The 15,640-nt window shown below is 37.4% G+C and overlaps 2 protein-coding genes across 6 annotated transcripts in view; one reads left to right on the top strand and one right to left on the bottom strand.

Annotated features, from left to right (window-relative positions):
• LOC133630922 (phospholipid scramblase 2) overlaps window positions 1–14,498 on the top strand; it is a 14,962-nt gene extending 464 nt beyond the window's left edge. The window contains exons 3-9 of one of the 3 annotated variants that reach the window (XM_062022774.1): window positions 2,022–2,306; window positions 2,460–2,537; window positions 2,608–2,800; window positions 7,365–7,476; window positions 7,519–7,639; window positions 7,705–7,763; window positions 14,415–14,498. In XM_062022774.1, coding sequence (XP_061878758.1) covers window positions 2,033–2,306; window positions 2,460–2,537; window positions 2,608–2,800; window positions 7,365–7,476; window positions 7,519–7,639; window positions 7,705–7,763; window positions 14,415–14,441 — 864 coding nt within the window. In that variant the 5' untranslated portion in view covers window positions 2,022–2,032 and the 3' untranslated portion in view covers window positions 14,442–14,498. Of the gene's footprint in view, window positions 1–1,996; window positions 2,307–2,459; window positions 2,538–2,607; window positions 2,801–7,364; window positions 7,477–7,518; window positions 7,640–7,704; window positions 7,764–14,414 lie in introns of all 3 variants that reach the window. The other 2 variants (XM_062022772.1, XM_062022771.1) reach the window with 2 other exon arrangements.
• eif4e2 (eukaryotic translation initiation factor 4E family member 2) overlaps window positions 14,171–15,640 on the bottom strand; it is a 15,778-nt gene continuing 14,308 nt past the window's right edge. For 2 of the 3 annotated variants that reach the window (XM_062022775.1, XM_062022776.1), the window contains exon 8: window positions 14,172–15,597. The gene's annotated coding sequence lies outside the window, so the exon portion shown is untranslated. Of the gene's footprint in view, window positions 15,598–15,640 lie in introns of all 3 variants that reach the window. The other variant, XM_062022777.1, reaches the window with a different exon arrangement.

The raw sequence follows: 15,640 nt of genomic DNA, 5'->3' as shown, positions 1-15,640 counted from the left end.
TTTTAAAAAAATAAAATAAAATAAAATAAAAAGAAATTGTATTAAAAAAGTTTTACATTTGAAACAAAATAGTTGACATTTTACAATAAATCGGTCTGATTTCTTATTTTTAGTAAAATAAACAAATATAGTTTAAATTTTGCAATATATGTTTTCTAGTTTCATTTTTATTATTAAAATGGTTGAAGTATTTTTATTTATTTTAGAAACTGTTTAATAAGTCATCAAAATAGTTGAAAATGTACAAATGTTCTTAATTTCTTCATAAGTTTTGCAAATCGAAGCACTATATACATATATTAATGTATGTACATTATCATAAAGCATTACAAATGTATATTTTACTGATCTGAAATAGATTTGTCTTGTAATGAAAAAAATATTCTCATATGACTTTTTTCACTCACAACTATAAACCTTTTATTTTAAGAACATCTCTCAATCTTCAAGGAAAAATGACATGAAATTGAATTATTTGAATAAATCATAACACAAAACAATGCATAAAAAGGTATTATATAAGAAAGTATATATAGTGTTTAATAATTTAACTTAATCGATTTAAAAAAATCAAAAATAGATTTAAAAATGAATAAGAAATATCTGTAATTTGTCCTGTCCAGCCACTCAGACAAATCATATTGTTGATGTAGATTATCTATATCTGCTGTACAGATGTATTTTAAAAAATGTTGCCTTAATTGTATTTGACTTTATTAAACGTTTGGGTAATATATTAAACAAAACAATTTTTCTTTTCAGTAATATAGAAATTTATCACAGTTGTTAATTTTATGGAGGAATGTAGTTAATCATAGAAATGGCACCCAATATTAATAAAAAGTATTGATTTTGAATCGACAATCGTTTTGAATCAAGACTCAATTTGGAATAGATTCACATCTCTAATTTTATATATATACATACATACATACATACATACATATATACATTTTTTAATTTTTTTATGTATGTGTATGTATACACACACGTGTGTGTGTGTATACATACACACATAAATATGTACAGTACATACACACACACATACATACATATACTGTATAATATATATATATATATATATATATATATATATATATATATATATATATATATATATATATATATATATATATATATATATATATATATATATATATATATATATATATATATATATATACTACCGTTCAAAAGTTTGGAGTCACCCAAACAATTTTGTGGAATAGCCTTCATTTCTAAGAACAAGAATAGACTGTCGAGTTTCAGATGAAAGTTCTCTTTTTCTGGCCATTATGAGCGTTTAATTGACCCCACAAATGTGATGCTCCAGAAACTCAAGGAAGGTCAGTTTTGTAGCTTCTGTAACGAGCTAAACTGTTTTCAGATGTGTGAACATGATTGCACAAGGGTTTTCTAAATCATCAAGTAGCCTTCTGAGCCAATGAGCAAACACATTGTACCATTAGAACACTGGAGTGATAGTTGCTGGAAATGGGCCTCTATACACCTATGTAGATATTGCACCAAAAAACAGACATTTGCAGCTAGAATAGTCATTTACCACATTAGCTATGTATAGAGTGTATTTCTTTAAAGTTAAGACTATAGTTTAAAGTTATCTTCATTGAAAAGTACAGTGCTTTTCCTTCAAAAATAAGGACATTTCAATGTGACCCCAAACTTTTGAACGGTAGTGTATATATATGTATGTGTGTAGTTATGTACTTAACATAAAAAGGTGAAATAACTGAAAACATGTTTTATATTCTAGTTTCTTCAAAATAGCCACCCGTTGCTCTGATTACTGCTTTGCACACCCTTGGTATTCTCTCGATGAGCTTCAAGAGGTAGTCACCTGAAATGGTTTTCACTTCGCAGGTGTCATAGTTTTGATGTGACATTGTACAATGTAAATAGTCATGAAAATTTAAAAAACGCATTGAAATGAGGTGTGTCCAAACTTTTGGCCTGTAAAAAAGGGTGAAGTAAGTAGTTTGGGGTGTGTTTTACTTCATCAGGTATCTCCATCATGTCAGCCGTGACCAACCAGCCTCTTCCCTTTGGCCAACTGGAGCGAGAGAGGCACATCCGCATGATCTTCAGTGCTTTCCAAAACAAGTGTGGCCCCACGTGTCAGTGCCCCCGTCACTCGCCATCACCATATCAACATCTCCAACTGTCCGCCAAGCTGCAGAACATGAGGAGCGATGAGTCCTGGCTGGATGGTGCAGGAGGCTCCAACTCTCTGAGCGTGCTGGATGAAGTCAGTGACTTCCACATCACTGCCAGACCACAACTACAGGGTGAGGAGCACTCAGCTGGGTGCATCCATCCATCCATCCATCCATCCATTTTCTACCGCTTATTCCCTTCGGGGTCGCTGGAGCCTATGTAGGCTACAATCAGGCGGAAGGCGGGCAAATATTCTTTAAGTCCATTGTGTCTCCTGCTTGTAGGGCCACAGTGTGTTGCGCAACGGCTCTACAGCATCGCCTCCGGGGCCAACATGTCCCAATTGTTTGTGGCCGTGGAAGGTACGGCATCACTCACCCGTCCAGCTGTGCCTGCAGGAGATCTCAACTTCTCCTCCTTCCTTCCCGTCAGAGAGTTCATGCATGTGCCTTCAGTGTTGCGGTCCGGCTCGAGCTTGCTCCCTGCAGGGTTTCAACCAGCAGGGCCAGCAGGTCTTCTACTTCCACAGACCGCTCAGGATGGACGGCTGCTGTTTCGGTTGCTGCCTCATGGAAATAAGCGCCTACACGGCTCAAAAGCGACTCATCGGGGCTGCGTTTCAAAGGTAGGCTGCACAGGAAGGACAGCTAATTATTCATTCCCTGCGATGTATTTATTATATTAAATACAAAACCAGTGAGGTTGGCACGTTGTGTAAATGGTAAATAAAAACAGAATACAAGGATTTGCAAATCCTTTTCAACTTATATTCAATTGAATAGACTGCAAAGACAAGATATTTAATGTTCACACTGAGAAACTATTTTTTGCAAATATTGACTCATTTGGAATTTGATGCCTGCAACATGTTTCAAAAAAGCTGGCACAAGTGGCAAAAAAGACAGAGAAAGTTGAGGAATGCTCATCAAACACTTATTTGGAACATCCCACAGGTGAACAGGCTAATTGGGAACAGGTGGGTGCCATGATTGGGTATAAAAGCAGCTTCCATGAAATGCTCAGTCATTCACAAACAAGGATGGGGCGAGGGTCACCACTTTGAGAACAAATGTGTTTAAGAACAACATTTCTCAACGAGCTATGGCAAGGAATTTAGGGATTTCACCATCTACGGTCCGTAATATCATCAAAAGGTTCAGACAATCTGGAGAAATCACTGCACGTAAGCAGCAATGCCCGTGACCTTTGATCCCTCAGGCGGTACTGCATCAAAAAGCGACATCAGTGTGTAAAGGATATCACCACATGGGCTCAGGAACACTTCAGAAAACCACTGTCAGTAACTACAGTTGGTCGCTACATCTGTAAGTGCAAGTTAAAACTCTACTATGCAAAGCGAAAGCCATTTATCAACAACACCCAGAAACGCTCCCGGCCTCGCTGGGCCCGAGCTCATCTTAGATGGACTGATGCAAAGTGGAAAAGTGTTCTATGGTCTGACGAGTCCACATTTCAAATTGTTTTTGGGAACTGTGGACGTGGTGTCCTCCGGACCAAAGAGGAAAACAACCATCCGAATTGTTATAGGAGCAAAGTTGAAAAGCCAGCATCTGTGATGGTATGGGGGTGTATTAGTGCCCAAGGCATGGGTAACTTACACATTTGTGAAGGCACTTTTAATGCTGAAAGGTACATACAGGTTTTGGACCAACATATGTTGGGACAGAGGTAAAAATGCCCCTGTGCCAACTTTTTTTGCAATGTGTTGCTGCTATTAAATTCTAACTTAATGATTTGCAAAAAAAAAAAAAAAAAAAGTTTCTAAGTTGGAACATTAAATATTTTTGTCTTTGCTGTCTATTCAATTGAATATACGTGGAAAGGGATTTGCAAATCATTGTATTCTCTTTTTATTTACCATTTACACAACGTGCCAGCTTCACTGGTTTTAGGTTTTGCATTAAATAGTTACAAAGTGTATTATTTATTACTGTGACCATGGTCAAAAGTAAATACTCAAATACACATTAGGATATTTTCTTTTTTACATTACAGGCTTTTTGAGATGTTTAGGTATTTCTTGTATCAATTATTTAACGTTAATTTATTCATTATATATTGTCAATATCCACTGTTACAAATATAAAGTACAAAAATTAGAGTGCTATAGTTTAGGAGTTCTTAACCTTTTTTACTTTGGGGCCAAACTTATCCACAACAGCCGGGCCCCTCTCAAATACTAACACTGAATTAATTTGAATCGTATTCAATAATTATATCCAACTTATTTACAGTTTACAACCTCGTCAAATGATGTTAATCACAAAGATTATTATTTATTTAGCACATAAACCTCAGGATTAGGTCAGACTGATTGTAAAATTAAGTACTAATCAAATATACTGTATAAGAATGGACTCATAAATAATTGACCAAAAATACATTTAATTATGTAGTGCTAAAATAAATAAACTACATCAATAAGTGAATATGTTTCTTAATTAACTGGTCAATAACATTGAAAATACAGCTTCACCACTTTAGTCATAATTTTTGCGCTTAAAGTTTTCAATGACTTGAGCTCCACTTCTTCTGTTTAATTGATATTGTCAATACTGCCACAAGTGGTGGAAAAGTGTATTACAACCGAGTACCTCTGCGGCCCAGACAGACCACAGCTGAGAGGTTTTTTTTGGCGCCCCTCTAGGGAGCGCTCGCAGCCTGCTATGTAAAAAAAAAAACACTGTCCATTTTATCTTCGTAGTTTGTACTTCTTGTTTAGCACTTAGCAATACTGCTACGTGATACTTAGTGCTTCACTAAAGTTGAATCTGTTTAGCAGAGCTTCTAAAACTTGTAGCTCATCCTCCTTATATTCAGGAGCAACAATATAAGGTTCTAGATTATAATTTGTCCCAAAGTAATCGTTATTTGCTCTCACAAAGTCTGCATGATTTGCATTGTTGTTGATGAGGAAGGGATCTGCGGTCCCTACCTCTGCGTCACGCGATGACGTGTCTGGCTTCATCATTAACTCTCAAAATGGCTCGGGAATCTCTGTGGGATTGATACAATTTTGATCATATCTATTTATTTGCACACTTTTGTAAGTCTTTAGGTGTCATAAGTCAGATATAAATGATATTTTCAATACATAGGAAACTTGTTTTTCCACTCTACTGCTACTTTAGGCAAAGTCTTGTAATGTAAATAAGTGACTCTGAGTCCAGCAAGACCCACAATGCAATGCTTTTCCACCTAACACTTGCCGCACAATTTGATTTATTTTGTCCCACAAAAAAAGAATGAATTGTAATTGCTACATTTACTTGACTTCTTCTATGCTGCATCTTCCTCGACTACTTCCCTCTCTAGTGCCACTGTGGATGTAAGTGGCATTACAAGAGTGGATGTTTTCCTTCATTTGAAAATTACTGATAAAATGAGATGCAAAAATATTCTGACTTGGTCTTTATTCGGCGCTAAAAGAGAGGTATTAGTTCCACAAAATACTGTGTTCATAGTCATTATTATAATATTGTAGTTTGGGGCAAAACATTTTTATTAAGATGCAATTATTTTCCATTATTCATCTAATTTGCAAAAATAGAGCATTCAAGCTTTTTTTATGGTCAGTTTGAGACAGTCATCCTTACTATCTCAGACTGCTCGTGTCATGTGAGTCTTTTTCCAGAGCAGTAAATAGCAGTGAGAGCCCCGCAGATGTCTAAACCACAGAGGGTTCATTGCACTAAGCAGCTGTTTGCAACTAACAGCACTCAACTGGCCAGACAGGGAAGGAATGCACCATCCTTCCTAAATAGAAACAGCAAAATTATTCATCCTTCACCCATAGCCTCAAGTACCATATTTTCCGGACCTTAGGGCGCATGAATGGTCTATTTTTGATATTTTTTCATATATAAGGCGCACCGGATTAGAGAGCCCATTTTAAGGAGTCATTTTTTTCTAAATGTAAAAGACTTCCTTGTGGTCTACATAACATGTAATGGTAATTCTTTGGTCAAAATGATGCATAGATGATGTTTTACAGATCATTTTCAAGTCGCTTTCTGACAGTAGCTTCAGGATGCGCCGTTTTGTGTGCGGTCTTATTTACGTGGCTCACCTTCGACAGAGTCTTCTCCCCGTCATCTTTGTTGTAGCGGTGTAGCGTACAAGGATGGGAGTGGAAGAAATGTCAAAAGACGGAGCTAACTGTTTTAATGACATTCAGACTTTACTTCAATCAATAACGGAGCAGCATCTCCTCATCCAGAAACAACAACGCCGGAAATGTGTCCCGTGAAAAACCATCCGACTGGAACTCTCTAATAACTAAAGTTCCTTGGGTGAATAATGTAAACTAACTACACCGGTTTGTTTTAGTGCTTTCTTGGCGAGTTTACTCACAGATAGAAGTAAGAACTTTACACTACTTTTTATTAGAAATGGCAACAGTGGAGGATGAATGTCCTATGACAAGAAGATAGAGAAAAAGAAGAAGCTTATCGCTACGGTGTCTCACGGACTACAAAAGCGGACGCGCGCACATTTTCAGGACTTGTGCAGATCCCAAATACAGGTCAGCAGGTACCAGAAGGTAAGAAAAGTTGCTTTTGTGTAATATTGAGAAACAAAACGCCAGATAATATGTCTTACCTTATACACACACCATAATAATACTCGTATGTTGAAGCACATCAAGAGGTGCGGCTTCATAGCTTACCAAAGTCGTACTAAAACATTTTGATAGATTTTTGAGTGCCGTGTGTAATGTTCTATATTTTCAATGGAACATAAAATGTTGGTGTTGTTTACTTGAGTCATATTGCAGTCTACACATATCTCTTGTGTGACTGCCATCTACTGGTCACACTTATTACACCATGTACCAAATAAAATAGCTCCGAGGTCGGTAAGCACAACCAAAATTATTGTACATTAGGCGCACCGTCGAGTTTTGAGAAAAAAAAAATATTTTAAGTGCGCTTTATAGTTCAGAAAATACGGTAGCTCAAATTGTCCAGAGACATGTCTAAGTCAGGACTGGCGGAGGTTTTAGGGGTTCACCTGGTGTAAATATTTCGGTTCTGCGGAATCATGACAGCCTCCAATGTGAGCGACCCTCCAATGTGAGCGACCAAGCATCAAGGGCTGGTTGCCAGTGCTTACTGCAGGGTTCTGAGAGGAGATAGTGGCTGTAATGTCACTGTGTGTGTTGCCAGGTGGAGCATGTTCACCCCCCTGATTGAAGTCAAAGATGCAGAGGGAGTGCCTGCAGTCAAAATTCAGGGCCCGTGCTGCCCAAGCCGCTGTTTGTCAAACCAACAATTCCAGGTATTGTCGTCGTAAGTGTTCATTTTAGCACCGTGAGCACAGATACTGTTTTTTCAAAATAAGATTACCTCCAACATCGGGGAGAACATTGGCACCATATGGAAGAAATGGCCTGGCTTTCAACAGGAACACAACATGGACCATGAATATTTTGGGATGGAGGGTGAGTTTTGTCAAATGTGTTTTGTTGGAACACAATTGAAGCAAATGACACTTTCATGTGTGCAGTGCCGCTGAGCATGGATTCACAAACCAAACTGTTGCTACTGGCAGCCACATTCTTACTGGTAAGCATGCTTTCACCAGCGTAACAACTAATTATTTTGTTGTCGTTGTATTTCCCACTCAGTGTTTTATTAAACAATGAATCCGCTATCAACTTCACACAATTCTCATAAACATTAAACTTGTATACAGTGCATCCAATAAGTAGCGCTTTATTTTCTCCACATTTTCTGATTGTTACACGACCAGTCTTCATTTCAAGGAATAAAACACACTGGTCAATCCCAAATTCTTTTGGATGACATATGTTGAGTAAAAAGAGCCACCGAGACAGAATAATACTTGGCCAAGTTTTACTAAAGCTTTAGGAGACCAGCCCTTACAACGCGACCATAGCATCAGCAAGCAAGGTCTAAATTCAAACAAGAAGAGTCACTTTACGTAGAGCGAAAACAGCCCCTCTCGCCCAGAAAGGAGCGCAGCTGCTTCTTCAAAACAGATAAGGAACTGGCCAAAACAGCTCTGTGAGCCAACAAATAGGAGCCCTTAAGACAAAACAAAGAGTTTACTAGCGGACATAAGATAAAAGCAAGGAGGTCACAAGAAGAGACACTACATGAGAACATACTAGCTGCTTTAAACAAGACTATGATTAAGAAAGATCACTTAAAAATATCTATTTCTCACATTATCTTACAGCCTATTCCAAAATGGAATAAATTAATTTTTGTCCTCAAAATTCTACACACAATACCAATAATAAAAAATGTGAAAAAGTATAAGCTTTTTGCAAATTTAATAACAATTTTTTAAAAAAAAGTACATACAGTAAGTATTAACTGACTTTGCTCAATACTTTGTTGTTGCACCTTTGGTAGCAATTACAGCAGGCACTGGCAAATTACGGCCAGTGGGCTGCCTGTTAAGCTTTTCAACCGGCCCGCTGAATGTCTCAAAATAAACCATTTTTAAACTTTATCATCAAAACTGGAGCCACCAATACGATGTGCAGTGCATTTTTCAAAATTACCATAAGTCTTGAACAACAGAAAGTATTTCAATGGTTAAAATCGGCGCTTTTGAGTAGGGATGAAACTCGAAACCGGTTTTCCCGGTTGTTCGATAAGAAAAGAACCGAGTCCTGGGACTCGAATCCCTTTTTGAGAACCGGTACCCGTTATCGAGACCACCATAGTAAAGAAAAAGAGTTGGTTCTTTATTCGAATCCCTGGGACCAATCCCGTCCCGACCAGAAATGCCCCACTAACGTCACATAGCTCAGTCATTAGGCGCAGATAGAGAAAGCAGGAAAACAATGGACCGGAAAAAGCGCTCCAAGGTGTAATAAAGTTCAAAACAAAAGGTATAATCCAATGAATAACTTTACTGAGAGATTTGAGCAGGGTACAAACACATGACGAACACTTTTACGACCAACCGGAAACATAGCAACCAGGCTAGCAACACACCTCCTTTACGGCAGCTGTCGCAACGTTCTTAAAGCAACCGCAGCACATACATATATATACAACATATCTCCCTTTTTTAACTTTTGTTTTTCTTTCCTTGTAAACAAAACAAAATCACACTGTATATGTGTTGTCTGTCTAATTATAATTAATGCAGACGAGGCGTGTTGGCTGAGTTCTTGACGTTTACTTTCACAGTGTGCTCATAACCTCATTCTTAGCTGCCGGGTGGCAACATGCAACAACACTTTTCGGGGCTACCGCGCATGCTCGTCACTCCCGTTGCATGCTGGGTAGTGTAGTTGTTATATTCCCTAGCTCATAACATCACATCTTTCCCCCTATAAAGAAATAATGTTAACTCAATAAAGTGTATTTCTTTTTTTAGCTTTAACTTTTTATTTTTCAGCATTGTAACCACATTTGCAAACAACTTTTCTCTTCATAGAATTTTCCTTCAATAAAGAAATAAAGTGCAAAAATGTCAAAGCATCATAACAAACAGTTATGTCAAATAGCAGCAGAAGTGCACTTTTTGGAGAGCTGTATTATTTTCAGTTTTGTGCCCAAGGGACTGATTTTTTAGGGGGGTAACAATCAATATTTATTTATTTATTAGATTTAATTTTTTTCTTATATAATAAAAGTGAGCTTTTTTTAAACCAAATATTGTGTTTTTTTCCATAAACAACAACCTATATGGACTCGATAAAAGAATCGATAAGGAATCGGTTCGATAAGAGGATTCGATGATAAGGCTCGAACTCGATAATTTCTTATCAAACATCATCCCTACTTTTGAGTGATATTTGACTAATTACACTAATCTGCGTTTTTTTTTGTCCCTTGCGTTCATGTTTCACCGTGTTTTTTGCACATTGGTTGCATTTTGCTTTATTGTAAAAGATCGATCTTGAGAAGGTTGTCTGGGAAGGAAAGAGGAGAGACATTCATATGTTCTTAAAATTCAGTGTCCAGGCGGGGTTTCTTAAATGCCTCAAATGTCCGGCATTTTGAGTTAGGGTTGCGTGTATTTTCAATGTACATCCAGTGTTAAGTTAAGGGGTAAAAAAAACAAAAACTGAAGGTGCGCGCACGTAGCAACATTCGTGAGGGAGGGGCAGAGACACAGAGCGAGAGAGCTAGTGAGTGGAGAGACATCCATCCGTCCATCCATTTTTCTACCGCTTATTCCCTTCGGGTGATTTGCGGGAAAAGTATTCGTGTTTTCGTCCTGGCCGTGACACATGGAAAGCAGAATGCACTGTGTGCAAAGCAGGAACGTATGTATCTGTGGCAAATAAAGGGGCCAAAAATCTACAAGCCCATATCGACACTACAAGCACAAAACAGCTGTGCAGGGCGAGAGCTCGTCTGCTGTTTTTTGTTTAAATTTAATTAACTTGTTTTGAGGCATTATTTAAGTTTAGATTATATACAAGAGGTTATTTTGAATATTTCTACCTCTGCAATTTTTTTTCCAAAACTGTGAATGTTACAGAATATAAGTGTGACTTATTTTGTTATACTGTCAACCAGTGTTGGCGTTAACGCACTTTTTGTGTCTTTTTAACGCATTGAAATCAGAAAGGACGCAGATTATTATTTTTTTTATTTTATTTTAATTTTACCATTTGTGGCCAACAGCTAATGTTTTAAAGGCCCACGGCACATTCTAAAAATACTATTAAAATAAACAAAAACATAACAAAAGTGAAAAAAAAAAAAGCTTAAAGGTGAAATGCAATTTAGAAACAGTTGCAATGTTGACTAATAAAACAAAGCTGTTTTTTTTCTTTCAAACGGTCATTGCTCGAAACATAACATTGAATCAAAATCAATGTTATGAATTATTGACCTATCAAAGGTTCCGATTACTTCACATCAAATATTCCACTTTAAAAAATATTTTTGGTGGAAGATTTTGCATATTTTGTGTGTTTGCCATAAAAAACAGTTTTGTTTAAAAAAAAAGGGCGGAAAACAAACAAACAAACAAAACAACATAAACAAAACTAAAACATTTTGAAATGAGGAATAGATCTGAAGTTGATGTAGACTCCTGAGATTTAAGCGTTAAATATAAAATGTATGTATGCCCTGGCACACCATTATCATCATTTCATGACCCAAGCAAAACACTTTTTACACTTTTATACTGAAATAAATACACCTACAACTTATTAAATAAAAACATAGAAAAAACTACCAGCAGCGGTAAAGTTTAGATCCATGAAGGAAAGAAGAAAGTGAATGAATGTTTATAACTGAATACATTTACATATGTATACACATTTGTTTTCTTTTGTATTATCTTTAAGTAACGTTTATGACAACCTTTTTCCAAAACACAATATAGAATGTGAGATATAACAGGATAATGCATACATTTGTCATTTGTTTTCAAAACGCTTACAAAAAAGTGGGACCCCAAAAATTTACTGTGGGACCCCATTTTTATGACTTGATGAGGTCCCCATTTTGAAAATTCCTAGCGCCAACACTGCTGTCAACAGAGGAGAAAAAATGCTTTATTTAAATAAATATATTATTTATAAAGCAAGTTCGAGTATCATTGGTAAATGTTCACCTAGTCCCGGCCTTGGCGTGCTGCCCGCCTTGGCACGCATATATGTGTCCTCTTTTTGGGATTTCAGAATATGGTCAGCCTATGTTATGTGGTACTGTCAAAATTACAATAATTGTAAAAAAATAAAATAAAATAATTAAACTTTACAAAATAGAGAAATTAAATATTTGAACTCACAATTTGTAGCACCCATTAGACGCCGTATAAGCCAGTGGTACCTCTCGTAGTCGGTTGATTCAGGTAGTAGTGGCGAGCATTTCCCCATTTCATCGGCGGGACAGCTGAGCTAGCTTGCGGGGTTGCCCAACATCGTCTCCCAAGATGTAGTTTCTCTTTAAATATCCTTCTTGAAAATGGCCTTGCAAATATATATTTGAGTGAGTACTTTAGAGTGAGTATCCAATCACAGTCTTGTTAACAGCAGGCTACCTAGAAAGGCTGCTATCGCAACTGTCTATCAACTGTATGTGTTCAGTTCGTTTACATTCAATTCATCCGCTAACGGTCCCGGGTGTGGCTCTGCTGATCTGCATAGCATCGTGGCTCAAACCAGTGAGTATCCAATCACAGGACGCGTAAATGTCACGTTCACCGCGAGGCCAGCGAGAAGGCCTTACTGACAACAACTCGTGATCTGATTGGCTATGGCAATTATCTATCAACTGTATGTGCCCATTCACTTACAGTGCACAGACATTGGTGATTCTGAAGGGCCTGGGCAGATTTGGTAAAGCATGGCAACATAAGCTTGCTGAATTCTGATTGGATAAAAACTCTATAACCTAAAAACAAACAGCACTGGAAGGAGCATAATATGACATGAAGAGAATATTAATACTTTGAGATATTTAGGGAAAGTAATTAAAAATGACTTTGATATTTGATTACAATTAGGAGTTCTGGTTATGTTAGGCCAGTAGAGCCTTGCTAGCCCTGACGGCACACCGCTGATCAGAATCAGAATAATCAAGGGGATGGGTCAAATGCAGAGGACAAATTTCACCACACCTAGTGTGTGTGTGTGACAATCATTGGTACTTTTAACTTTAACTTTAACATTCAGTTGTACCACAAGGAATTTGACTTGGTAGACTGTGCTCTTTGTTCAATGCAGTTTCAATTGTTGCTTCTTATTGTAAAAGGTAACGCAGGCTATACTTTATTCTGCCCTCCCTGAATGTTGCAAGTTAGTTTTCCAAATATGTAAACAGTCCTTTGAGTTAGATTTGAAAAAACAACTTCAGGTGTTTTGTTGATATTCTTCACAATAAAGTCAGTGTAAAACTAATCACACTCATAAAAGTACATTAAATGTACACATGAAGTGCACATACATGTAGGAATCGCGTTAGATTAAATATATAATTTGGAATAAACTGAAAAAAGAAATACAATTATGCAGGAGGAAGGTTGAGCTGTAATGCCGCCAGCATAATGCTAACGTACAATGGACTAGCTCATAGACAAGCTAACTCAAATTAGCATGGCCAATCGCAGGCACATATACTGTATATAAAACATCCTTAACACTAACTTTTATATCTATTGACAAATAACAGTGAAGCTGATTAACAACTTAAGCTGTACATCAAGCAAGAATGGGAAATAATTCCACCTGAAAAGCTTCAAAAATGTGTCTCCTCAGTTCCCAAACGTTTACTTAGTGTTGTTAAAAGGAAAGGCCATGTAACACAGTGGTAAAAATGCCCCTGTGACAACTTTTTTGCAATGTGTTGCTACCATTAAATTCTAAGTTAATGATTATTTGCCCAAAAAAATTAAGTTTCTCAGTTGGAACATTAAATATCTTGTCTTTGCAGTCTATTCAATTGAATATAAGTTGCGAAATTATTTTGTACAATACATGCCTGATTTGGTGGTTTGCTGCAGAGATAGTTGTCTTTCTGGAAGGTGCTCCTCTCTCTACAGAGGAATGCTGTAGCTCTGACTGAGTGACCATCGGTTCTTGGTCACCTCCATGACTAGGGCCCTTCAGTTTTAACAGCCAGCCAGCTCTAGGAAATGTCCTAGTAGTTCCAAACTCCTTCCATTTACAGATGATGGAGGCCACTGTGCTCATTGGGACATTCAAGGCAGCAGATATTTTTCTGTACACTTCCTCAGATTTGTGCCTCCAGACAGGCCTGTCCAGGACGTCTACAGACAATTCCTTTGACCTTATTCTTCGTTTGTGCTCCGCCATTGCACTGTCAAGAGTGGGACCTTATATGTAGACAGGTGTGTGCCTTTCCAAATCATGTCCAACCACAGGTGGAGTCCAATTAAGCTGTAGGAACATCTCAAGGATCAGTTGAAACAGGATGCACCTGAGCTCACTTTTAAGCTTCATGGCAAAGGATGTGAATACTTACAGTATGTACATATGATTTCTTTGTTTTTTATTTATTATAAATGTTCAACATTTCAAAAAAAACAACAACAACTTTTCACATTGTCATTATGGGGTATAGAGTGCACAATTTTGAGGACAAACATGAATTTATTTCATTTTGGAATAAAGCTGTAACATAAAATGTGTAAAAAGTGAAGCACTGTGATTACTTTCCGGGTGCACTGTATGTATAGTTAAAAAAAGTTTGAAAGAAACATTACTGCATTAAATTGTATAACACTGTTCTTTGATCTCTCCACAGAATTACATGTTCTTTGAGATGAGCTGAAGACGTCATTATGGGTCAAATGAAATATGTTGTTTTAAAAAATTAAACATTTTCAACTCATATCATGAGACAGTATCTTTTTTTATTATATCACATTCTAAACATATTTAATGTGTCTTATATGTATCAACTTAATGAAATATACAGGTAAATCTTTTTTCATATAAGTTATTCAAATTTAGCACCTAAATTCAGACCAAATAAATACGTTTTTGCAAGTTGTTTTGACAACTAGCAGTTTACTATATGGAACTTTTTGACAATCTACATATTTGACTGAGACAGATTAGCAGCAGCTACATATTTTTCATTTATTGCTATTATCCATCAAGCAAATATCCAACCATGCCGAACACGCACACGCACACACACACACTCTTCCAGACATGAGTGGTGTTAGCAGCTTGCCAACGAACGACAGATGCTTCCCCAGCAAGCTTCCAATGGGTGACGTTGACTCCAAGCCCAGCTTCATTACTTGTACTACAAAATAGCAGATAGTCTTTACGCCTGCCAGTTGAGGACTTTAAAGCATAGTAGTCCATTCCTTGGACTAGCGGGTGAAGGCCAGACTGACAGTTAGGGAACATAGTTGGCGTGAGGCACAGTGATACAGGCAGCGTGGCGGTCCACTCATGCCAGGTGTATGTCCGCCCCACATTGGGATGCTCCTCCTTTGGGTTCCCACTTAAGTTTTCAGAGGAGACCGATGTCATTATTTTTTCTAATTGATCTGCTTTTACAGATAACTTTTACACAGGAACAGTAAAAAAAAGTTGGAAATGATTAGAGGAATTGTAGGTAAAAGCCTTTGTTGAGTCCCAAAACAAAGTATTTTGATGAAACTCCCACCTTCAGTAGATTCAAGTTGATGCATTTAGCCACGTTTAGACCAAATTGGCAAACGTCATTAATCCACTCTTGAATTATAACTTGCTATAAAAGTAAAAAATACACTTGAGGCTTCCAGGTTAAAAATAATGCTCCCCTCGCCTTGTCTTCTGCTCAAAGGGCTTTCTGCTCGTCTCCAAGCTGACACAACAAAGGAACGCTTTTCTCGTCTCTTGTCGCTTGCTTGGGTCAATCCACGCAGAGGTTATCGACCCCCCCTCAGGGGCTTCTTGCGCCCACAGCAACGTCACCTGTAAAAACACACCTGCAGTAGGAGGCGACAAGGACGCTTGTAGTGATGAAACATC

This window comes from Entelurus aequoreus, linkage group LG16 (assembly GCF_033978785.1).
Source record: "Entelurus aequoreus isolate RoL-2023_Sb linkage group LG16, RoL_Eaeq_v1.1, whole genome shotgun sequence".
NCBI classification, from domain to species: Eukaryota; Metazoa; Chordata; class Actinopteri; order Syngnathiformes; family Syngnathidae; genus Entelurus; species Entelurus aequoreus.
This window is presented reverse-complemented; position numbering and strand designations above follow the sequence as displayed.